This window comes from Stenella coeruleoalba (genome assembly GCF_951394435.1).
Source record: "Stenella coeruleoalba genome assembly, chromosome: 4".
Lineage (NCBI taxonomy): Eukaryota > Metazoa > Chordata > Mammalia > Artiodactyla > Delphinidae > Stenella > Stenella coeruleoalba.
The window spans coordinates 123,763,316-123,789,597 of record NC_137149.1 but is presented as its reverse complement, the minus strand read 5'-3'; the positions used below and the strand labels follow the sequence as shown (position 1 = coordinate 123,789,597).

Below are 26,282 nucleotides of genomic sequence, written 5' to 3'. Positions count from 1 at the left end.
TTCTTAACCACTATGCACAAGCATGCAAAAACTCAAACCATAGAGCAATAGAAGAAAATAAACCAATATCTTTTTGATCTCTAGAAAAGGAAGACATTTTGAACCTAAAGTGGATGGTAGAAAATCTGAATAAAACTATAAATGCATTTCAGGACATAAAATTTTAAAACATGAATATCAAACATTCATAAAATTAAAAAACAAATAAATAAAGCAATAATCCAGGGAAAATATTTGCAGCAAAACTACATGTTAATATTTTTGGTATTTAAAGAAGCCATACAAATAGTAATTAAAATCTTACTACTTCCATATAAAAAGGGCATGAGTATAAAAATCATCAAAGAAGAAACTAAAATGACTAACATATGAATCATGTTCATATTATCAAAGAAATTCTCATTAAAAAGCATGTTTCTCAAAATCTGGCAGTAGTAGGGAATTGAACAGCCCTTCCAGAAACTAAAGTCCTACAAATGTTTTTGCCTTCTGACCCTGTAATTACAATTTTCACGATCAATTCTATGGAAATGATCCAAAATTTGAACAAAGAAGTCAGGTACAAAGATGTTCCTTACAACAGCAGTCCCCAACCTTTTTGGTACCGGGGACCGGTTTCATGGAAGACAACTTTTCCATGGACTGAGGCGGCGGGGGGGGGGGGGGGGGGGGGGGGGGGGGGGTGCGGGCGGATTTGGTTTCGGGATGATTCAAGTGCATTACATTTATTGTGCATTTTATTTCTATTACTATTACATTATAATATATAATGAAATAATTATACAACTCACCATAATGCAGAATCAGTGGAAGCCCTGGGTTTGTTTTCACTTGCCACTCACTGATAGGGTTTTGATATGAGTCTGCAAGCAATTGATTTATTATGGTCTCTGTGCAGTCAAACCTCTCTGCTAATGATAATCTGTATTTGCAGCTGCTCCCCAGCGCTAGCATCACCCCCTCAGCTCCACCTCAGATCATCAGGCATTAGATCCTCATAAGGAGTGTGCAACCTAGATCCCTCACATGCGCAGCTCACAGTAGGTTCCTATGAGAATCTAATGCCACCGCTGACCTGACAGGAGGCGGAGCTCAGGCAGTAATACGAGCGATGAGGAGCGGCTGTAAATACAGATGAAGCTTTTCTCGCTCACCCGCCATTCACCTCCTGCTGTGCAGCCCTCTTCCTAACTGGCCACAGGCTGGTACCCATCCGTGGCCCAGGGGTTGTGAACCCATGCTTTACAAGATCATTTAAAGAAAAAGTTGAAAGCAGCCTTGTATTAGGGAAATGGATAGGGATGTTAAATGCAATTTATATGTATAAGTATATGAATATAAAATTCCTTGAAAGGAATATGATAAATATTAGTATTAGTTATGTCAAGGGATAGAGTAACAGATGTAACATTCTTCTGCAAGCAGAAAAAAACTTATCAAAGTTTATTTTATTTTCTGTGACCCATTTTCCTTATTTACTTCATGCTATTCCCTACATTTTATTTTTCTCATCTGCCCAGCTCATTCTTATGACCTTTATTTTAAATTAACACTAATTTCCTATGACTGGGTAGCTCCAAAACGCAAGCATATGTAGGCCTGTGTGTGTGTGGAGAAATACAGGTACATGCCCAGCTCAGAGTTACTTCCATGCCTACTCTTGCCTTTACAAAAGCACCATCAAATTTGGGAAAACAGCATTTTATTTAAAAAATTAAACTTTGTCCCAAAGTTTAGGTAAAAATAGGATGATAACGAGTTTTAGGAAAGGGCCACTCAGTGTTCTAAGAAAACTGCACCTCCGAGGAAACATCTAACCAAACCCAGACAAGAACAGCCCATGACAAACAAGAATGAAAAACAGGAGAAGGAAGACAAGGAAGATGCTTGGCTCCTATAAATAGTAAAACCTTTTTTAAGGCAGCTGGGTATAATCCTCTGAGAAGAGAGGCATTGATGAAAAGAGAAGCCAAGGAGAGGAAAGAATTTGCTTGGTTTGATAAGAAATATAGGCAACTTTTCATCCCTGCAATATATTTTCTTGTTACAAAAATTAGAGTGTATGCTCTGAGTAGTGTTATGTGCCATGGTATAGTGGTCCCTTTTGTAGTTCGTATGAATCTATTTAATAAATTTTTTTCTTGATTAAAAAATACTTTAGGGCACTTATTCCTCAGTGATATACTGTATCATGAATTATCCCTAGATTGAGAAGCATAATTAATAATATAGTTCAACAGAGAGACTTGGCAAGAAGGGTATGAGGTACAGACATGAAGAATCAGGCCTGGCTGCTGTTCTTTAGGAGTTTCCATGGATGTGAAGACAATGACCTGGGAACCAGGGAGAAAGAAGTGCACAGGGAAGTGTTCAGGCAGTTGGATTCCCCAGCCAGCTAAATCATCAACATCTTCCATTCCTTCTCTAGCTCACCTTGTTCTGCTGCCTCTTTCTCCCTTGGGGGAACCTCAGAGGATGATCTTCCTGAGCTTCAATGTCCCCAGTATAAACCCTACCTTTAGGCAGGGAGAAGGGGGTGGTGGGAGATGATGGGATGGGGAAATGGAGGGATTAGGTCATAGATTCCTGTTTCTGGTATAGGAATACCTCACCCACACCATGTCCTCCCCTACCTCATGCATGGAGAAAAATTAACTCAGTGTTCAATCACAAGCTGTCAGTTATGTAGCACATGAAATGTTCTTGGTTTGAAAAAAGAAAGAAAGAAAAAAGAATGTCAAGCATTTATTTCATTAAGACAACCTCAGTTTTAGATCAACGAGAAGAACTGTTTTAAAATTCCACTTTCGCAAAAATCTGCCTGAATCCAGGAGGTTTTTTCTGGGTAATCAACTCACCGTCCTTTGTTCCCTGGGTCCTTTCTTTATTATTTTTACATTTCATTTGGTACTGACTCTCAACTTTGGGACCGGTATGTAGGGAATCTATTTTGACATTTCTATTTCAAAAGCTTTCACACTAGAGAATGAATCATTCACACTTGACTTCTGAAGATAAGATACAATTTGCTTTCAATCTTGATTCGGTTGCATTATATTCTTCTAAAAATCAGAAAATGCCTTTATTTAAAAAAACAAAAACAAAGCACGGAGTAAAAAGAGGGAAATTGGAACCTGTTATGAATCAATTTGCAACTTGGGAATCGCTGCTTTCATTCTATGAGCTGAATCAAATTACGGCCCAGGAAGAGTTCCCGTGATTTTTTTGGTTTTGTTTTTTAAATATGATGATTATGTCTCATTTCAGAGTTGTTGTTTTTGAGGGAAAATAATGAACATAACTATTCATCCAAGTTTTATACAATTTCTCCATTACTTCATTGATTGCTCAGTGAATACTAATACTTTAGGATCAAAGAAAAAGTCTAGCTTCCTTACTCCAGGCTTTTAATCTGAATAAGGTAAACAAGACAGAGAAAGCGCATCCCTTGTACCAGAACAGATGACTTCCCATTGTTCATTTCAACTATGGACTTGTCTTATTAAAGCTTTTCACTAAGTCTTCCTCAAATCTATTATTTATTTTTATTTCACATCATTAGTTACTTAAGAATAAGATAAAACAGGAATTTCAGAAAAAGACTGGGGAAATTTAGAAACAAATTTTGACCTCGATCCAAGCTTTAGCAGTGAAATAGTTTTGTCTAATGCTAAAGCAGTATACTTCTAAAATGAATGAATTTTTCCCAACAAAACATGAATAACCAGCCATTACCAATAGTGCAAATAGGTATTCTTACCCGCCATAAGTGACAAGCTTTACAAGTTACTCTGAGTTTGTTTCAGGGGGAAGAAAAGAAGCGGCAGGGATTGGGAAGAGGAATTCAATGCTATTCCTTGTAAGGTTAACAGTCATGTTTAAAGCAGAAAATGATGGGGGTCAGACCAGTAAAAAAGGTCTGGGTACAGTTCCAGATTGTACTTAAAAGTTGCCTAGGGAAAGAGGCTGTAAAAAAGATATAACTCTTAACAACTACTCCAGATGATGTGTAATTAGATACCTGGGAACGTTGTAAGGATCCATTACTAACGCACTTTGATTTGCCTCAAACTCAAAGCCAGTTCTTCATCCCTCATTTCAAGTAATTGCTTAGTGGTCTCTATGATCTTCTCAAAGGTTTATCCTAACTCAAGAAAGCATGGAAGTGATTTTCTGAAAAACTTCATTTTTACTTAGACTCGGGCTTGGTTTCTCCTTATTCTCCTGGTGCTATGATTTTCCTTTCATGCTGGGTGTAGGGCAACTTGGGATCTCATTTGGGGGTCTGTTCCCTGTCGCACATAGTTATTCGTTCTTTTATCTTATTTCTATTGTCAAGATCAGGTGACTGGTTAATCTTGCTACCTCATTTTTCTTTGATAACAAACTACCCCCAAACTTAGTGGTTTAGAACAACCACCATTTACTTATTATCTGACCACGTTCTGGGTCAGGGATTTGGGCGGTTCTTCCGCTCCTTGTTACTTCGACTGCGGTTTCACGGTGGATTTCAGCTGGCCACTGAGCTTGCTTCATGGGTCCAAGACTCACATGACTGGCCCCTTGGCAAGAACAGCTGGACACCTGAGCTCAGCGGAGCCCATCTCCCTCTCCGTGAAGTCCAGGGCTGTCCAACACCCCTCCAGCAGGCTCAGGGCTCCAGGGTGGAACCTGCTGCTCCATTCGGAGGCCAGGCATGAAACTGACAAAGCATCGTTCCAGCTGTGCCCAGCTGGTCAAAGGAGCCACAGGCCAGCCCAGATGAAGGACCCAACTGAAGAAATGTCCAAATATCTGCAGCTATCTTTCTTTTTTATTATTATTAATTTTTCTTTTTTTGTTGTTGAAGTATAGTTGATTTATAATGTTGTGTTAGTTTCTGGTGTAGAGCAAGGTGATTCAGTTATACATATATAAATATATATTCTTTTTCAGATTCTTTTCCATTGTAGGTTATTACAAGATATTGAATATAGTTCCCTGTGCTATACAGTAGGATCTTGTTGTTTATATACTTTTTGTATAGTAGTTTGTATCTGCTAATCCCAAACTCCTAAATTATCCCCTCCCCCGCTTTCCCCTTTGGTAACCATAAATATGTTTTCTATGTCTGTGAGTCTGTCTCTGTTTTGTAAATAAATTCATTTGTATCATTTTTTTTAGATTCCACATATAAATGATATCATATGATATTTGTCTTTCTCTGACTTACTTCACTTAGTAATCTCTAGGTCCATCCATGTTGCTGCAAATGGCATTATTTCATTCTCTGCAGCTATCTTTTATTTTTTTTTAACATCTTTATTGAAGTATAATTGCTTTACAATGTTGTGTTAGTTGCTGCTGCATAACAAAGTGAATCAGCTATACATATACATATATCCCCAAATCTCCTCCCTCTAGCGTCTCCCTCCTACCCTCCCTAACCTACCCGCCTAGGTGGACACAAAGCACCGAGCTGATCTCCCTGTGCTATGCAGCTGCTTCCCACTAGCTATCTATTTTACATTTGGTAGTGTATATATGTCCATGCCACTCTCTCACTTTGTCCCAGCTTACCCTTTCCCCTCCCCATATCCTCAAGTCCATGCTCTAGTAGGTTTGTGTCTTTATTCCCATCTTACCCCTAGGTTCTTCATGACCTTTTTTTTTCTTCTTAGATTCCATATATATGTGTTAGCATACGGTATTTGTTTTTCTCTTTCTGACTTACTTGACTCTGTAGGACAGACTCTAGGTCCATCCACCTCACTACAAATATCTCAATTTCGTTTCTTTTTATGGCTGAGTAATATTCCATTGTATGTATATATGCCACATCTTCTTTATCCATTCATCTGTCGATGGACACTTAGGTTGCTTCCATGTCCTGGCTATTGTAAATAGAGCTGCAATGAACACTGTGGTACATGACTCTTTTTGAATTATGGTTTTCTCAGGGTATATGCCCAGTAGTGGGATTGCTGGGTCAAATGGTAGTTCTATTTTTACTTTGTTAAGGAACCTCCATACTGTTCTCCATAGTGGCTGTATCAATTTACATTCCTACCAACAGTGCAAGAGGGTTCCCTTTACTCCACACTCTCTCCAGCATCTATTGTTTGTAGATTTTTTGATGATGGCCATTCTGACTGGTGTGAGATGATATCTCATTGTAGTTTTGATTTGCATTTCTCTAATGATTAATGATGTTGAGCATCCTTTCATGTGTTTGTTGGCAATCTGTATGTCTTCTTTGGAGAAATGTCTATTTAGGTCTTCTGTCCACTTTTGGATTGGGTTGTTTGTTTTTTTGATATTGAGCTTCATGAGCTATTTGTATATTTGGGAGATTAATCCTTTGTCAGTTGCTTCGTCTGCAGATAGTTTCTCCCATTCTGAGGGTTGTCTTTTCGTCTTGTTTATGGTTTCCTTCCTGCAGCTATCTTTTAATCCACTTCACCTGGCTTCTCTTTAAAGTTCTTCCTGCTGGCATTTTGCTCCCAAACCTCTGTATGGCAATTGGTCTGCCTAACACATAGGAGACACCAATCATAAACAAACATTACAAAGGGTCACGTTTTCTCAATTAAAGATGTGCAGGGCTTCCCTCGTGGCGCAGTGGTTGAGAGTCCGCCTGCCGATGCAGGGGACACGGGTTCGTGTCCCGGTCTGGGAAGATCCCACATGCCGCGGAGCGGCCGGGCCCGTGAGCCATGGCCGCTGAGCCTGCGCGTCCGGAGCCTGTGTTCCGCAACGGGAGAGGCCACAACAGTGAGAGGCCCGCGTACCGCAAAATAAAATAAAATAAAGAGATATGCAGACATAAAGATATAAGTGCCACTTTACCTTATGGAACTGGCAAAACTGAAGAAAAATAAATTTTAATGAAGGCAAGCATTGACAGGCACTTAGGAGAAACATTTTTTAAAGGTACTTAAGCTACTTTTTCATTCCCTTGATTTAGTAATCTCACTCAAGATAATTAACCCAGGAAAATCATTCAAAAAGAAAAAAAATCTGTACGTGCAAACATATTTATAGGCATGTTATTCACAACCTTGAAACACTAGAAATGATGTGATCATAGGAGGAAGATTTAGGTAAATTGTATCAATATCTTGTTATACTGGGTAGCCTTGAAATTAATAAATGCCATGCCTATGTAGAAACATGAAAAGCAAATAAAGCCAAAAACAAAATTGTAACTGACAAGATTATAATATAATTATATTCAAACTACACTTATGAGAATAGAAATGGGCAAAGAATAAGAAGAAATGAAAATAGATTTTGCTGAAGTGATCTTTTGAATTGAAGTTTTCTTTTACGCTGTTTTAAAGTACATTCAATAATATTTATTTTCAGTTTAATGAGTTTCCCAGATCATACCTTAAAGATTGAAAGACATGCATTTAATGCCTCTAGCCTTGAAAACATGTAAAAATCTATTTATAGACCCATACAGTAACAAACATCTTTACATAAACAAAACATGTAATTTATTCTTGTATTTTGGCATGTCACATGACAGAGTTCACGGTGGTGTCATGGGAAAAGACTCCCCTGGGACTTGGCAGACCAGAGCCCTGGCCCAGGCGCCCCACATTCACTGGAGACCAGGCAGAGGACTTGGTGACACACCCCTCCTCAGGTTCCCAAAGAGAACACAAAGGGAGAAATTTCAGCCCAGAGGTCCTGCTTGGTTTTAAATGATTGTGTTCTAGGATTCTGAAAGTATTAGCTCTTTATCTGTTGCCTAATTCAGGGCTGGCTTGAAAAATAAGAAACTCTTTGGAATGTATATTGGCTTTGGCCAATAAAGACAAATGCATGGTAAGGAAACGAACAAAGAAAGATTCTTAATTCAACAGATATTTATTCAGCACCTATCGTTGTAGGTCTTGTGACCAACATGCAAGATGTCTGCCCTATGGAGCTTATATTCAAAAGGGAGAGGTGGACATAGACCATAAACAAAATAAATAAGTAACATATTTGATTGGTCCCATAGTAGTAAGTGCTATGGAGAAAAATAATCAGGCTGAGTGGGACAGGGTACATCTGGAGGGGAATCTGGCAGTTTTAAATAGGGTATTCAGGGAAGGCCTGAATGGTGAAAAGACACCATTGCGTAAAGATCTGAAGGAAGTGAGGAGGCAGCTCTGAGGACACCTGTAGGCATTCCCACTGGGGTGGGAGCCCACTGGGGGATCTGAGCAGAGGGGTGACATGATTGGCTTACATTTTAACAGGCTCACCCCGGTTGCTGTGTTCAGGGCAAACTGCAGGAGGGCGAAGTGGACACAGGGAGACCAGTTAGGAAGCTATTACAATAATCCAGGCAGGTGGTAACTGGCGAGATGGTGAGAAGTGGTTGCATCTGGATACGTTTTGAAGGAACAGGTTGCAAGGTTTGCTAAAGAACTGGATGTGTGGTGGAAGAGAAAAAGAGGAGGGAAGGCTAACTTCAAAGTTCTGGGCCTGAGATGGTCACGACTAGAGAGAAGGCAAGGAAGGGGGCAAGGAAGAAGACCAGGAGTCTGGTTTGGGTGAGTTTCAGTGCCTATTAGATAATCCGAGTGGAAACCTCAAGTAGGCAGGTGGATATACAAGTCTAGAGTTAGAGGTGAGGCTCTAGGCTAGAGTTATAAATTTGAGAATTAATTATCAGCATATAGAGAGTTTAAATGATACTAAAGCCATGAGACTAGATGAGATCACAAAGAGAGAGGGTGTAGATAGAAAAGAAAAGAGGTGTGAGGACTAAGGAGAAATTCAACACTAAGAATCTGAGGCATGGGCATGATCCAGCCAAGGAGATGAGATGGAGTGGCCAATCCCATCAGCGGGAGGAAAACTAGCAGAATGTGGTCAAAGCCAAGTGAAGAAAGCCTTTTGAAGAGGAGGGATTATTTCCGGAATAGTTTTTGTTGGCAGGCTGTTCATAATCACACCTAGTAAGGAGAACATATTGTGTATGTTGTGTCATTATCACTCAAATAGAAATCGTTTTGGGAACATCCAGTATTTCTTATTTTCCACACCTTTCTGCACCTCCAGCATCACACGTGAGTGTTTCTAATCGCTCTTATGGTTGTTTTCTCATCTCATGGAGATGTTATTAAGATCAGTGTGATTACAAATGGGAAATATTCTAATTCTCAGTCATGTGGGTTAATGAAGGAGCAGACTGATTATGAATCATTTGCTCAACTAGGCACTAAAAATTACTTCTATTTGTTTTTAAATGTTGAATTCACACTGGATTATAGATATGTCATATTCTGGGAACTCATGGGCACATTACAAAATGAAGCTGGTCTGTGAATATATTTATCATTAGAACGTGTAGATCACATTTTCTTACTAAACCACCTTCTATCTCCAATCCTGCCTAAGAAATCTGGCTTTCCCTCTTAAGAGATAAAGTGTTTTATTTACATCACCTTTCCTGATAAGAGGAGGGGAGAAGAAACAGATATAACTCATGGACAGCCTTGGGATATAGACATTCTGTCTCCGTTCCTTTTAGCTTTTACTGGACATCAGGCTGCCAGTCTAATAAGGCAGCAAAGAAAAGTAAACAGAAATAGAAAGCAGAATATATAGCAGTCTTCATCCCACTGGCAATAACCATAAATTTTCAAATGCAGTGTTGGCTACATTGTAAAAGGATTTTCTTGGTCTGTTTGCATAGCTGTATTTTATTCCATTCTGAACTAATCTGGACTTTTTCAGAGATTCTTATTGTACACCAATCTTATTTATCCTAAAAATCTTTTGCAAAACATTTCTCCAGCAAAGTGTGGTGTATATATGCCACGTGGCATCATCGTGCATACCAAAACTATAGTTTCTAATCTACAGTGAAGAACAGGTAGCATAACTCCTAGGAGTTGTGTTTTCACAGGTGTACGTTTTAGTTGTACTGAGACAGAACACTAACTATAAATGATAGGGGCTCATTTTGGTGGCTATGGGTAGCTTGTATCTTGCCTCAGTGCTGCTAACTAATCTTTCCCATTAAGCTGCCTGGCCTGCAAACCCACGTGCACCTGTCTCAACGCCTTGGTCTGTTTTACAGCCTTTTTCTGGCACTATCTAATGAAAGCTATTAAAAGAAAATGTTTCCTTTCCATTACAACAGCAGCAAAAATTTCAAGAATGAAGTCACAAAAATATTGTACCACAGGTCCCTTCTTAATAGTAAGTCTGAAAGCAGCACCAGACCATCATCTCATGTCAAAGAGCATAGTTTCTGAAACCAAAGTTTCTTTAGACTTAACATGTAAATGTGATTATTATCATAAAATATTAAGGTAAAATATAAGGCAAACACAATTTCTTAATGCCAGTTAGTGCTTTTTTTTTTTTTTAATGTATTTATTTATTTATTTATTTATTTTTGGCTGCGTTGGGTCTTCGTTGCTACACGCCAGCTTTCTCTAGTTGCGGTGAGCCGGGGCTACTCTTCTTTGCGGTGCGCGGGCTTCTCATTGTGGTGGCTTCTCCTGTTGCAGAGCATGGGCTCTAGGTGCATGGACTTCAATAATTGTGGCACACGGGCTTCAGTAGTTGTGACTCGCAGGCTCTAGAGCACAGGCTCAGTAGTTGTGGCGCACGGGCTCAGTCGCTCCGCGGCATGTGGGATCCTCCCGGACCAGGGCTCGAACCGGTATCCCCTGGATTGGCAGGCATATTCTTAACCACTGCGCCACCAGGGAAGTCCCCCAGTTAGTGCTTTGATTGGCATGATTGTTCAGTTATATTTATATCTTATGCTTCTGTATGAACCATTCTTTCCTATTAAACTGTAAACCCTAAAGTTTAGGAACCAAGCTATCTTTAGCTCAGTTTTATATAGTCTAGCACAGGGCCATATGGGAGAGATATAGTTATTCTTTGACATTTTCAAATATAATTATTAGAAATATTTATTTACTAAAACAGCCACCTGGTACAAGCCCACTTGTGATCATATTTCGAGGGTAGAGGAAGGGAGAAAACAATGGAATATCTATGGTCACTATTCACTTAAGGATATCTAGATCCACTTCATAGATAATATTTCGAGTTTTTTTAATATAGAAACAGAAATAAGACATTACCATAACAAGTACCAGCAGCTTTCACTACCCCTTCCATCATCCAATTTTCCCCCCAGCTTAATAAACATAGCACACCCATCTCTGCTGCCACATCCTAAATTCTCAGGAGATTTCGATGGGCCCCAAGTGAAGATCTCAGACTCAGGCCTGCCAGCCAGTTGAACTCCAAATGGGTAGAACTTTTAATAGCCCCACTTGTTTTTCACACCAGGACTCACAGAAAATTCCTAAAAAGCTAATGGTTGGTCACTGGCCAAAGGAAGGATCTTTCCAGCATTTATAATTTTCATTTAATTGAAATAAACTTAAAATTTCCTAACCACTTGGTACCATCACCCCCTTTTTTTTAGGTACAGAGCAGTTGCCTCCTGGAGTCGTGTTCAGGGAATTGGGATTCCCTTGGTCACAGCCATTGAGATTGTCTCCATCTGGATCCTTTCTTTTATCCTGGCCATCCCCGAAGCAATCGGCTTCGTCATGGTGCCCTTTGAATACAAGGGTGAACAGCACAAAACCTGTATGCTCAATGCCACGTCAAAATTCATGGAGGTATGAAAAGTTTAAAGGAAATTAACTGGGGAGGGGAGAAGGTCTTCATTTACCATCACCAAGATTTGTTGATATCTCTACACTGCCGAGTGTGGTTTACTCTGTTAGTTCAGTCAAATATTCTTTAATTGCATGAAAAGCAGATGTTAAACCAGGGCTTAGCTTCTTGAATAAAACAACTATTTTGTTTTCACTCTTGTATTATAGCACAACTGTAGATACAACTATTGCTCTGCACCAAACAACTCAGAATTCTGAAACCGATTTACTAAGAAAGAGAGATTGATGTGTATGCATGTCGTGCTATTTGTTTTGATAATAAGGAGTACAGCACAATTTCCATCTGACAGACACGCTGATGCTTATTTGATGTTACTTGGGGAAATGCACATTGCTCACACAGTTTTTAAAGACAGATTTACTAATTCAAAGTAGGAAGTCATTCTCATGTGTGCTTATGTTAGTACAGATTCTGTCTAATATATAAATAATTTTTTTTAATTTTTATTTTATTTGGATTCTTTTCTCTTTTTAAAAAAATATTTATTTTTGGCTGCATTGGGTCTTCATTGCTGCACACGGGCTTTCTCTAGGTGCAGAGAGCAGGGGCTACTCTTCGTTGTGGTGTGCAGGCTTCTCATTGCAGTGGCTTCTCTTGCTGCAGAGCATGGGCTCTAGGCGCGCGGGCTTCAGTAGTTGTGGCACGCGGGCTCAGTAGTTGTGGCTCACAGGCTTAGTTGCTCTGCGGCATGTGGGATCTTCCTGCACCAGGGCTTGAACCCGTGTCCCCTGCACCGGCAGGCGGATTCTTAACCACTGTGCCACCAGGGAAGCCCCAAATAATATAAATTTGCAGAACTTTTTTAAAAGGCATTTTAGTGTAACAAATTCAATTGTTGCTTAATACACCTGACTGCATTAATGTTTCTGAAAAGCTTAATTACATAACTGAGAGTATTAGGAAACACATTTAAAATGCACATTTCCTCTGCAAAACTAGTCACATGTAGAACGAGGAGGAAAACCAAGAATAACTATTTCTCTTAAATCAGCATAATTGAGTACTTTGATGTAAGTTTCATGCAGTTCAGATTCCACATTTAATCATTTACAGACCTCTTAAGGTATGTTTTCCTTCCATGGAAAATTCACACAATTAGTGGTTTTACAGTTGACCAGTTATCCTGCTTGGAAAGTCTTGTTTCAAAATTAGAAGTGCTCATGAACACAGCCAAACTAGCAACCTTAAAATTAAAGTCTTCTGCTGATCCACGGACTTTTTTATGAAGTCAACCTCCACAGTGAAAAACAAAGTAGTAGGAGGCTATCAGAATTTGGGCAGTGTGAATGAGCAATCTAGAAAACCCTGACTAAAACATTAGAGAGAAGAGGCTCAACATAAGAAGGAACTCACTGGGAATTTCCTGGCGGTCCAGTGATTAGGACTCATGGAAGTCATGGGTTCAATCCCTGGTCAAGGAACTAAGATCCCGCAAGCCGCGCAGTGTGGCCAAAAAAAAAAAAAAAAAGAGGAACTTACTGACCATTCCAGCTGGACAAAATGAAATGGGTTTCTTCACAAGGATGCATATCCTTTCTAGAGGTGAAGCTAAGAGTAGCTGCCCTTCAGGCTGGCGGGAGCGTTGTGGCTGGCGGGCACCCGGAGGGTTGCAGTATAGGGTATGAGTTTGAACTGATGATTTTGAAGGTTTCATTCCAAGTCTAAAGTTTTAGGATTCTCTTTCCCCTCCTGTTCTCTTTCTCTAATGTGATTCCCCCTCTTTTTCCACTCTTTCCTCCTCAACTTCGCTCTAACCTAGACTGGAGGGAGGTCCCTCCATACCCTTGCTGGTGACATCAGTTCAAAAGAAATGTGTGACCCCATTCTCAACAGGCCTCTACCATGGAAGGGGCAGGGAACTCCATCCAGTCCCAGGTAGGGTAGGGTCAGCTTCCAGGCCCTCCGCAGCTGCTTGCAGGCAGTCACACCCAGTCAGCAATGCACCCAGAAGACGGGGGTACAAAGGAAGGGGGTCCTCCAAGGAGTGTTTGTGTTGCACTTAAATGAAGAGAGAGTTCTTCTGATTTTTTGTTTGTTTTTTTAAGTTCAGTACTAAAATCTTTCTACAGTGTGATGTGAATAGGAATATATTTGTATAAACAGATTTGAATAAACCAACTCCTTTGGGAGTCTGCACTTAACCTGAGGCTAGAATTCAGAGGTTTGTAAACTTGAATGGAAAGGAAATTACGTGTTTATTTTCACTAACTTCTAACTGAAATTTATCATTTCCTTCTAATATGAAAGTAGGCAACAAACCACAGTAGTATTTAGCACTACCATGATTTTTTCACTAATAGAAATAACAGACATTTCATACCACATAACAGTTGTATAATCTCGAAATATCATTTACATTCATCATTGCTTCTACATTCTGATAGAACCACCATTAGATCTGTGATTTAATTTGTTAATAAACACATATATTACTACATCAGAACTTTCTTTTTCATATTTTGATATCTGTGTTTGGATGTAATTGGTTTCCATTGTAATCTTACATATTTTATTTCATGCACATAAAAGTATTATTCTCAGAAAGAATTATAGTCTACACCAGAAGGCAATCTATGGCATAAAAATATTTAAGAACCCCTGCCCAGAACTTCTTTTCCTCAGGAACCATTTAAAGAATATTTTAATAGACATGTTATAAATGCAGCCCACTGGGCCTCTTTCTATATTCAGAAACTCTCCCGTTTTTCACAGAGCAGTGTGATTATTTTTTACTGTGGGAACTGAGATATTACAGGAGGCTGCATTATCCTTAGTAAATAAACAATCTGGAGAAACAGCATAAGAAAAGGAACAGCATTTCTTCCCAAGCTGGTGATTAATTTAGTGGGACGAAGAATTTAGATGTAATTTTCTAATTTCCATTTTTATTGGGTATTATATTTTCTCTTTCAAGAACTCATAAAACTGAGTCATCCTGGTATTTACAAATCCTGTCCTCAGGAAGATAATGCTCAGTGTGCCTTCAGATAAGCTACACTGCCTCAATGGTTTCCAGGTGGTAAGTATTAAAAGAGAGCGAGAAAGGGCACAGTTATTGATGGCTCAAACTGGCTGGCTGCGAGGTCACATAGCAGACATACCAGACAAAGGGTTAATTCCCAGTAACCGGAACTCCACAGATAAGCCATTCATAACCCTCACTGTTTCCAGACTAGATAGGCACATTAAGTACACTCGAACCACAATAGTCAGAAGTAAGCCAGGCACTAGCAAAATGTTGAGAATCACCAACAAAGATAAGAGTCTGTATGTCTCAAAATCATGTTTTATGAGCTTTGGAAGGGAGCTCTTTTTATTGATTAGGGCTCTTGCCCTGTGTAATTAAAACCAACTTCAGTTTATTCAAAATATCTTTGTTGGGATAATTTTTTAAATTTATTTTATTGAAGTACAGTCGATTTACAATGTTGTGTTAATTTCTGCTGTACAGCAAAGTGATTCAGTTATCCATATATATACATTCTTTTTCATATTCTTTTCCATTATGTTTGATCACAGGATATTGAATATTGTTCTCTGTGCTATACAGTAGGACCTTATTGCTTATCCATTCTATATATAATAGTTTGCATCTGCTAATACCAAACTCCTAATCCATCCCTCCCTCCCCTCCCTTGATAACCACAAGTCTGTTCTCTATGTCTGTGAATCTGTTTCTGTTTCATAGATAAGTTCATTTGTATCATATTTTAGATTCCACATGTGAGATCATATGATATTTGTCTTTCTCTTTCGGACTTACTTTACTTAGTATGATAATCTCTAGGTCCATCCTTGTTGCTGCAAATGGCATTATTTCATTCTTTTTATGGCTGAGCAATATTCCATTGTATATTCATCTGTCAATGGACACTTAGGTTGCTTCTGTGTCTTGGCTATGGTGAATAGCGCTGTTTGTCAGGACAATTTTTAATGCAATTTCTTTGTGTGCTATTATAAAGCCAAGATAATGTCTGGAGTTTCCAATTTAGTTGTTTTGACTACCACCTCCAAGCCCATTACCACAACCAGAGAGCATGAATATACAAACATATCTGCAAGCGTGAAAATGTTGAAGCCACCAGAGGTGCTGTACAGCTAATTTTCATTATAATGCTCCTCTTCCTCTCTCCCTTCTCTTCTCTTTCCAGTTCTACCAAGATGTTAAGGACTGGTGGCTGTTTGGGTTCTACTTCTGCATGCCCCTGGTGTGCACCGCGATCTTCTACACCCTCATGACTTGTGAGATGTTAAACAGAAGGAACGGCAGCCTGAGAATTGCCCTCAGTGAACACCTGAAACAGGTAAATCTAATAAGATCGTGAAGACGTGACCAAGACTGTTTTGTCCTTGACAACAAAAGGCCTATGAATACTGTATTTCGCAGATTTAGCCTGATTTCCTAAAAATAAAAATACTGTCAGGGCTTCCCTGGTGGCGCAGTGGTTGGGAGTCCGCCTGCCGATGCAGGGGACACGGGTTCGTGCCCCGGTCCGGGAGGATCCCACGTGCCGTGGAGCGGCTGGGCCCGTGAGCCATGGCCACTGGGCCTGTGCGTCCAGAGCCTGTGCTCCGCAACGGGAGAGGCCACAACAGTGAGAGGCCCGCGTACAGCAAAAAATTAAAAAAAAATACTGTCTTGTTTGTCTGTATGGTGGCCCTGCGGGCAGGGCCCAAACAGAGAGAAACTATTCATTTATTTTGCCTAGAGTGTATCAAACATGCGTGTTTGTGATTAACAGTACGTTGAACTGGGGTTGGAACTGTGCCAGGACAAAAAAAGAAGTATATGACTTTCTCCACGGGCAGGCTTTGCAGTCTTGTTGTGGAAATAAAACACAAACATGAAATAATTGGAAAATAGAATCACAAGTTGTGGTAAAAAGTAGCCTTTGCTATAGAAAGCCAAGGAGGATATGAGTAAAGTCATGGAGAAATTGTATGAGGGGGATTGAACTGTTCATGGAGGATAAATGGGTTCCATGGGGAAGAAGAAAAGGACAGGGGGCATTTCAGGTGGGTGGACAGGGGTCTAGTAGAACACAGCATGGGCACCATGCATTTGGGGAACTGGAAAAAAAGATGGACCTCATTAGAGCAACATCTAAGGTAAGACTCATGGTAGGAAACGGGATTGGGTACATAAGAGGCCACATTTTGGAGGGCTCAAAGTTCTAGAAGAAATCTGAACGTGTCATTAGGACGCTATTGGTCCTTCCCAGGCAGGAAACAGAACAGATAAAACTGTGAAGCTTATATTTGCTGGCTCTGTGACACTGGGAAAATTGCTTGATCTCTCTGAACTTCTAGTTCTTCAGAAAATGTATATAATAATACCTGCACTTTTCTGTACAAATACCAACTTAATTTTGAGTCTTAAAAATTTTAAATGAAATGTATAGAATAATACATCAAAGGGATGACCTAAGGCATGTGCAGTGTCTAATAGAACCCAACTCATAGTTTAGTCAGAAAATGTTGATATATATTAATTCAAAGAGTAAAACTAGGACTATGGGTAAGTTTTCAGTTTCAACAGACAAGTATATAAGGATGATGAACCATACCAAAAGTTAATGTGAGTTGTTGATGGAGCCTGGAAATCTGCCCTGTATGATGACCATACAACAAGCATCATTCTTCATTGGCAACACTTTTCAGCTAGAGGACTGATTTCTTTTTGAGCGTCAGCTCCCTATCTATAAATTGGACATAATAATATATGAATCAGTGTTATTATGAGAATCAAAGGAATTAATGTGCATACACATACTTTATAAAATCTAACATGTTATACAAATGGTAGCTATTATCTTTTATTATAATTTAACAGGAAAATTATCTTGAGAAACTTTAGTATGACATCATCCAGGCATGAATGTTTCAAGTACTCCAGATGTGAAACATATTAAGCAATTATTATGGCTCATTCCTGCAATGAAGATAACTAATTAGAATAGATTTGTGGAAAACAGTGTTTTAAAATGTTGATTTTGCACAAGCACCACGACTGAGCCTATTTAAGCTATGAGTGGCAACTGCTCTAAAAATAATTGAATGGGGATTGGGAGCGGTAATAAGATGCTGCTGCTTCACATTTTCATAGCATTTTTTAAAGTTTTTAAAGAGCATTTCCATGTCCTTTTGGTATTTGATTCCTCCAAACACCCTGTGAGATAAGCTGGACAGGCATTACCCCCATTATATAGGTGTTTAAGAAATTGACTCAACCAAATGGAGATCAGAACCCAAGACTTGGTCCCCATGCAATAGATATTCCCTCGTGTCTCACTCAAAGCTAGAGCAGGTTCTAACAGCAGGAGAGCAAGCCTGGCTGGAAGGCCTTCAAGTGGGATGCCAGGGAAGCTAGCTCAGAGTGAAAGACCCTGCCACCCTGTCCAATAACCAATATGGCTTTTGGTCTTGCTTCTTGTGTGGTTTTCTCAAATTTCTCTTCATTATACCAACGATACCTTTTATCACTTAGGGATTGTGTTTGGATGCTGGTAGCAGAAAACCCAAAATAACAGGGAGGAGACCAAGTAGGGGTTTATTTTTCTCCCGTGGCAAGAAGTTCAGATGTCATTGGCTCAGTGGTCAAGGGACTCAGAAGCCAGGGTTCTGCTGGTGTACTGACCTTTCCATTTTTATTGGAAGACAGCCGCTATAGCTCTACCATTATATCTTCTATCCAGGCACAAGAAAGGGAAGAACACCGATCACATTAGTGTGTGTGCGCCAAAGGAGTATACCCCACGTTTTTTTTGGCCACGCCCCACGGCATGTGGGATCTTAGTTCCCCCACCAGGGATTGAATCCGTGTCCCATGCACTGGAAGAGCAGAGTCTTAATCACTGGACCACGAGGGAAGTCCTATCCTCCACTTTTAAGTAACTTTTCCAGAAACTCCACACAACGATTTCTACTTAATGTAATTGGTAAGAACTATGCAGATGAGGAGGCCAGGCTCCCGTGCTGCCATGACAAAAGCAAGGATCTGACTGATAGTAAGGAAAACAGAAGAATGGATATTGATTAACCAAACATCAGACTGTCATGGCAACGTATTAAAAAGTTATCCTCTTTGAGGATGTGCACAGGGGATGTAACCTCTCCCCAATACCCTCCTTTTCTATTTTTCTGGGCACACTGTCTTTCTGTGTATACAAAATTGGCCCTTTAAAATGATCCCCCATTCCTGTAGATTAATAAATAAAGGAATCCTTTATTTCTCTCAATCATCGTTCAGTTTATACATTCTCTGAAGTCATAGCCCAGCTAACTAGCCAGCTAACTCTGAAAGATTAAAGAACTCCCAGTTCTTGGGACTAGAGCCACAATTTGTGACAACTGCCCTGAAATCTTTTTAAATGGCTCTATTAATCATGTGGGTTTATTGTAGGCTTCCCTACTTAACGCTATATGCTTCGGGTTGAACCAGCATTACCCTTCCAAACCCTGTTTTCAATCAGTTTTATTTTGACATTAAGTGATTCCAGTTACAGACAAGTTGCATTTTACATTCCCAGTGGGGCTTCCAAACGCATGCCCTGTAATACTCAAGTACAATGCACACAAATACTGGTTGCAGATAATTCTTAACCTATGGTTTTGCTGATCCTACGCAGACCCCAAAGCGTGTAAACCTGCCATTGGAGTCAAGCCAGGGTCAACATGTCCCAGTTTTTCTAATCGTCATTGCTGATAATCCTTTACCCTCATCCCTCTATTTGTAAACAATATATCCTTGGAAACTACATGTCCATGTCATTAATGAAAGAATTTTAAAAGCAAAAAAATCCCAATGCCAGGTTTCTCCAAGATCAAGAAATGGAGAAAACACGTTGTTCTTCCTTTTTCTTTTCTGTTTCCTACTCCTGTTTTGCTTTCCAAATATCTTTTTAGACTTGTCTTTTTTTTCCCCCCCATGCTGCATGGCTTGCGGGATCTTAGTTCCCCAACCAGGGATTGAACCCAGCCCTCGGCAGTGAAAGTACACAATCCTAACCACTGGACCACCAGGGAATTCCCTAGATTTGTCCATTTTTTATCATGCTAGGGTCAGTCACCTTGACTGCCATGCCGTCATTAATGCCGGTGAATTAACTGCTATTGAGACTTTTAACTAACCCTCACCCCACATATTCAACATACACACACACACAGACCCAGCCACGGTGTTGGCTCAACCCCAGCCAGTCCCCACCTCTGCCCACCATCGAACCTCTGTCTTGGCCCTGTTGACCAGCCTGAGACCACCATCCTTCCTGGCACCTGCCCCCGAAGAATCACTAGCAGCTCCTTGCTTAGAAATTAGACTCCAAATGTTTTCTTTTTCTTTTCTTTTTGTTTTTTTTTTCTGGCCACACTGTGCTGCATGAAGGATCTTAGTTCCCCGACCAGGGATGGAAACTGTGCCCCCTGCAGTGGAAGCACAGAGTCCTAAATACTGGATCTCCAGGGAATTCCCTGGACTCCAAATCTTGAAGAGGTGGAGGCATGGTGAGGGGCAGGCTGCTCTGGCATTTCTTCGAGTTACTCTTCCCCAATTTACTACTTCCTTTTGTGTAGCTCTTTCCTCTAGTAGAGAAACACTAAACGTATTGTCTTTTTTTTTTTTTTTTCTCACTTTCCTTTAGCGTCGAGAAGTGGCAAAAACAGTTTTCTGTTTGGTCGTAATTTTCGCTCTGTGCTGGTTCCCTCTTCATTTAAGCCGTATTTTGAAGAAAACCGTGTATGATGAAATGGACACGAACCGATGTGAATTACTTAGGTATGATCCTCTGCACTCAGGAGGAAACTGGAGTTTCTCTGATTTCATATTTATAAGACTTTTACAAAACCACCTACTCTACATTCTCAATAGCCCTGAAAATTAAAACTGCAAAGTTGATTGTTTTTCTTTAGCTGACAGAGCCCACAACTGATCTCAAAAATTTGCGCAAGCCATATCACTAATTTTGCTGCTCCCCTCCTGGGGCTGTGCATAAAATAGTTTGGGTTAACCAAGTGCTGGGTATATGTGTAAATGTTCTGCAGAACTGAAATTACCATTTAAACAAGGACTTAAGGGCTTCCCTGGTGGCGCAGTGGTTGGGAGTCCGCCTGCCGATGCAGGGGACGTGGGTTCGTGCCCCGGTCCGGGAGGGTCCCACATGCCGCGGAGCGGCTGGGCCTGCGCGTCCGGGGCCTGTTCTCCGCGGCAGGAAAGGCCACGGCGGTGGGAGGCCCGCGTACTGAAAAAAACAACAAAAACAAAAAAAACAAGGACTTAAAAAAAAAAAAATTCTGACTGCCACCTATAAGAAATGGCTTCTGGGCAAGAAAAATGCTTATTCTAGAGATAAATGCTAGTTAGCAGATTTGAAAACATGTTCTAATCTATCTCCTCTATTTTCTTTTGCTCTAGTTTCTTGCTGCTCATGGATTACATCGGTATTAACTTGGCAACCATGAATTCATGTATAAACCCAATAGCTCTATATTTTGTGAGCAAGAAATTTAAAAATTGTTTCCAGGTAAGACGTTTTGCAAGCATTTTTTAAGAACAACCAAATGAGTATATTAAGTAACCAACAGGCATGGTTCATTCCAGTGGTAAATATCACTTTCACTAGCTGTACTTTTCAGTAGAGAAGTGAAAAATCACATTTTGTTACCCAGAAAGAGGGTCAAGTTGTCAGCATAACAGCAAAGCAATATCTATTCAGACAACAACATATTCAGAGGTTAAAGCAAAAAGAGCTAACTTAATAACATGCCAATTTAGTGTCCTGCTTTAAAAAGAAATACTCCAACTTGAGCTCTAGGCCAACAGAATAGATAAAATTTATTCATGATCTCAACAAAACATAAACTCATTGTTAAGAAATCTCTTGCTAAACGCTATTTAATAGTACACTTAATAATAGCCTTTTCAAGGAAAGTAAGTGTTTATGGATCTGGAAATCTGAACTAATGTAATTTAATTTGAAATCAATTTCCTTCCGTTCTTCAAAGTTCCCCATAGCTAAGCCAACCCATGTCCTCCCAAAGCTCCAAGCACTTCCTATTGAGGTGTCATTTTTCCAGTTCCTAGAATGATTTTAGCATAAAGTTAATCCTAACTGGATTCTGTTATCTTTGGCCAGGATGTTTAACTTCAGTTTATGGTACGTATTAGAAAGAGTAGCATAGAGTTCAAGGGTGCAGGATCTGGAAGCCAACAATCTTGATTTAGATCACAGCTCTGCACTAGCTAACTGTCTTATCAGTTCCAAGTGGTACCCCTCCTGCTTCCTCAGTTTGCTCATCTGTAAAATCAGATGCTCACTGTATCTATCTCATAAGGTGGAATGCAGTGGGTTAATATATGTTAAGTGCTTGAGACAACAGAGAGTGCTCAGTACGAGCTTCTTATTATTAGGGATAGAAGAGAGGAAAAACACAAGCGACTGCCCTTGTGGAACTTATAATCTAGAAGGAAACAGACAAATATTTTTTAAAAAATCATAGAAATCGATGAAACCTGGTGTGGAAGTTCTTGTTGCCACACTTTTGAAGTCTAGTGGGTCACGTTTACAAGTCATGAAATGCCCTAAGAAAGATTCTGCCCTAAGAAAGATTGACTAAAATGCAGGTCATAACAGATACATGACGTAATCTGGAGTTAATATCAGTTTCTAATTAGTTTACACATTAACTAGAGGGGAAGGGAAAAAATCAAGGTGCAAACCCTCAGACATTAAACACAGTTTTGACTGATCTTCATAAAAAGGCAGCATACCCAGGCGGAAGAGCCCAATAGAGAAAGTCCTGGGTTCTAAGTTCAGTTCTGCCTCTTATTATCCTCTCTAAGCCTCCCTCTTCTCATTCATAAAATGAGGAAAATAGCACCTACCCCCAAAAGCTGTTAAGAGCATCAGGTGAGGTGGCCAATGCAGAGAGCCAAGTAGGTGGTACACACTGAAGAAATGCCAGGCCGGAGACTTCCCTGGTGGTCCAGTGGCTAAGGCTCTACACTCCCAATGCAGGGGGCCTGGGTTCAACCCCTGTTTGGGGAACTAGTTCCCACATGCTGCAACTGAAAGATCCTGTGTGCCGCAACTAAGACCCAGCACAACCAAATAAATAGATATTTTTTTAAATAATAATGATTTTTAAAAACACTTAAAAAAATGAAATGCCAGGACCCTCCCAGCCCTTTCCACTCATGCCCACCCCAAATCATTGAACACTCTCCCTCCACCAACACTGCCTTCCCTTCCTCTTTGACTTGGTGAATAAATTAAAACAAGAAACAAGGGATCTGTTGCTTTGCAGTAGAATAAACTGTTTAACTTCTCCCTAGAGGTTACAAACTCCCTACCCTACATTACTAGTAAGGCTCACACTCTGTCCTCAAATGCCTACAGACATTCACCCTTTGTTGGTAGGCCTCCAGGTTCTGCAGGGAACAGATTGTTGGCCTCATCTGTTTTTTTTGTTTTTTTTTTAATTATTTTTGGCTGCGTTGGGTCTTCATTGCTGAGCGTGGGCTTTCTCTAGTTGCAGTGAGCGGGAGCTGCTCTTCGTTGCAGTGCGCGGGCTTCTCATTGCAGTGACCTCTCTTGTTGCAGAGCACAGGCTCTAGGTGTATAGGCTCAGTAGTTGTGGCGCACAGGCTTAGCTGCTCCACGGCATGTGGGACCTTCCCAGACCAGGGCTCGAACCCATGTGCCCTGCATTGGCAGGCATGTTCTTAACCACTGTGCCACCAGGGAAGCCCTGGTAGCCTCGTCTTAATTCGAGTCTATTCTTTCTCCCAGTCTTGCCTCTGCTGCTGCTGTTACCAGTCCAAGAGTCTGATGACCTCAGTCCCCATGAATGGAACAAGCATCCAATGGAAGAACCATGAACAAAACAACCATAACACAGAGAGGAGCAGCCACAAGGACAGTATAAACTAAACATCTTAAGGAACATTCATCAATATACTTCAAATACTATTGGAGAAAAAAAAATCAACACAACAACTGCATCTCCAGAAATCTCTTCTTCCATCCTTCTCCCATGACTCAGTACCACCCCCTGGAAAAATGTTTTCCGAAACATTGAAGGGTTGACTGGTTTATACCCACAAATTCAACGAATCTTACTTTGATTTATCTAATTTACATATTCTGCATGTTATATTCAGCCCTAAAAAATGGTGGGAGTTGGCGGGGGAAAGGAGATTGTTCAGTTAAACCAGAAGGATATATACTATCTTTGCATGAAAATAGAGTTTTCGAGTACGTGGCTAGCTTTCATGGCGGTTCTGTAGAATGTTCCGTAAGAACTGGTCACCATGAAAAGCTTAGAAATTATAACAAGGTTTTCTATTTTTTTAAAGTAATTTTGTTTTTTTGGCCAAACATGGTATGGGTTTAAGTCTCCTTTATTTGAAATGTCCTTCAGTGCCAGTATTTTTTAACTGCATAGTTGCCTATACAAATGATGATTTGAGCTTATTTACACATATTTTGCCCCCAGAAAAGAAGAAGACATAAAATGGACTTCAGGTGAGCAATTAGGTTAATGTTTCTCATGTCACTGGCTTATTTTTAAAACATAAATTCTCAAGCTGCAAGAGCTTACAAGATCTTAAAGCACAGACCGATATCCACATACGGCAGTTTAATAGCTGCTATTCAAACAACTTTTAAGAATCTGTATTTTCTTTTTTAATGGTGTTTCATTACAGGAGACCTTGTGCATATTTTTATGTTAAATTTAAAAATAATGCTTGAATGAAATAGTTCTATTTTTCATGAGCCCAATTTTTTTAATGGAAGCATGTTATGTAAAATCAATACCATATACTAAAATTCAAATGTATGTGTCATTTAACTATGCCCAAGACTTTCAGTGCAATGCACAGAAGTCCAAAGCACAGCCAGGAGAAAAGGACTGAGTACTTTTAGAAGATTTGGAAATTTTCATTGAGGTTTATGTAACATGTATACGTGTGTGTATGTATGCAAATGTACATACATATATACATATATATGTATGCAAATCACCTCATCGTCTCTTGATTGCTTTTAAAATGTTAACTGGCAGTAAGACTTTTTTGGTCATTCCCTTTTTCACATAGGAATATAGGAAACATAATTTCAAAGAGGCCAGCTGAGTTTATCATGTCAGTGAAATATAATTGCCACCATGAACTTAAGGTTCTCTGTATTTCCAGTATGCACCTAAACACCTCCCTCACCCCAACTCCTCACATAGTCACCATTTCAAGAGGCCCACAGTGATTTCTGCTGGGCGTTTTCCACGATGTTTACAGACTGTGAGTACAGCAGAAAATCTTTTACTGTGTGTATATAAACATATATATATATATATAAACAACCATACAGTTCTTTTAGCCAATTTTTCTGTGATTGTCTCTATGGAAGGCACTCGTGGGTGTGGTGTTTGCACGTGGTGGGATGGTTGTATGGACTTCACGTAATCTAATACTAATGCCCAGCAGTTGTGCCGAAGCACACACTCTAAGTGGAATCTAGGTAGATGTTCCTCTCGACAACCAGCCTCAGTCAGTTTTAATCTGTCTGTGTTCGTAAATCTTGTGACAGTGTTACTATTACAAATGGAACGTGGCAGGCAGCATGAAAAAGGACGAGCCATGGGTAGACAATGGGGTTTTGGTTCGTTGGTTGGTTCATTAGGAGAAAGCAGTATTTGGGGTTATATTTTTTTCCTGTGCTGGAGCAAAAGTCATTAACATTTGAAGTATTATATGGTCCCAGTTCCCAACTCAGTGTGGTGATGAGACTGACAAGTGGGCAGATGTTTCTATCAGACTTCGCCAGAAAGATTGCTGATGATAAATGAGCTCAGCCGATTCTTCGGGCTGTATTTTAGCACAGTCACGTATAAAATGATATCAGATTCCAGCCATCCAATGGCAGGGCTCCTTTACGTGTTAGCAGTCAAATTCCATTAGCCCACTGGTGTGTCACATGCAGTGATATATCCCTATAAGGTAAGCCATATGTTCACACCATTTTGTTTAGACAGATGTCTTTTTGTAAAGATGCTTTGTCTCTTGCATATTAAAAATGCATTTTACAAGTTCAAAAAGTCAGAGATTTCTGAATAACCACACAGGCTTCCATGGGCATTTTGTTTATGGACCAGTAAGTGACCGTGGTTGACTAGTAGGAATATTTCCAATTTCTACCTTTATCACATCTTTTCAAGTAAATCTGTAGAAATGAGCCAGAAGCCAAGGCCCTGCACTGGCAGTGGCCCATAAATATAAAATAAAAGTTTACAGAAGCCTTGCAGGTGTCTCTTCATTTGTATATAGTTCTATGTAGGAAACGTTTGTTACACAATACCTATTGCAAACCTCTGCCTAGTAATAGCCAGGTGAGCAGTTTTACTTTCACACAGATGCTTCCTAACTGTACTCTACTCTCAACCAACTTTGCTGTATTGAACACTTAACTCTCCCATTCCTTCCTTCCTTCATCTTTCCTGTAAATTTTACTGAGCATCTGCTATGCACCAGGAGTTCTTCTACGTATTGGGGATATAGCAGGGAACAAAACAGGCAAAATGCCTGCTCT

General features: G+C 40.0%; 1 protein-coding gene across 3 annotated transcripts in view; it reads left to right on the top strand.

Annotated features, from left to right (window-relative positions):
* Nucleotides 1–25,986, top strand: part of EDNRA (endothelin receptor type A) — a 62,883-nt gene extending 36,897 nt beyond the window's left edge. For all 3 annotated transcript variants that reach the window (XM_079921135.1, XM_079921133.1, XM_079921134.1), the window contains exons 4-8: nt 11,441–11,639; nt 15,852–16,004; nt 20,340–20,473; nt 21,110–21,218; nt 23,487–25,986. In XM_079921135.1, the coding sequence (XP_079777261.1) occupies nt 11,441–11,639; nt 15,852–16,004; nt 20,340–20,473; nt 21,110–21,218; nt 23,487–23,627 (736 nt within the window). In that variant the 3' untranslated portion in view covers nt 23,628–25,986. The remainder of the gene's footprint in view (nt 1–11,440; nt 11,640–15,851; nt 16,005–20,339; nt 20,474–21,109; nt 21,219–23,486) is intronic.
* Nucleotides 25,987–26,282: the final 296 nt, after the last annotated feature.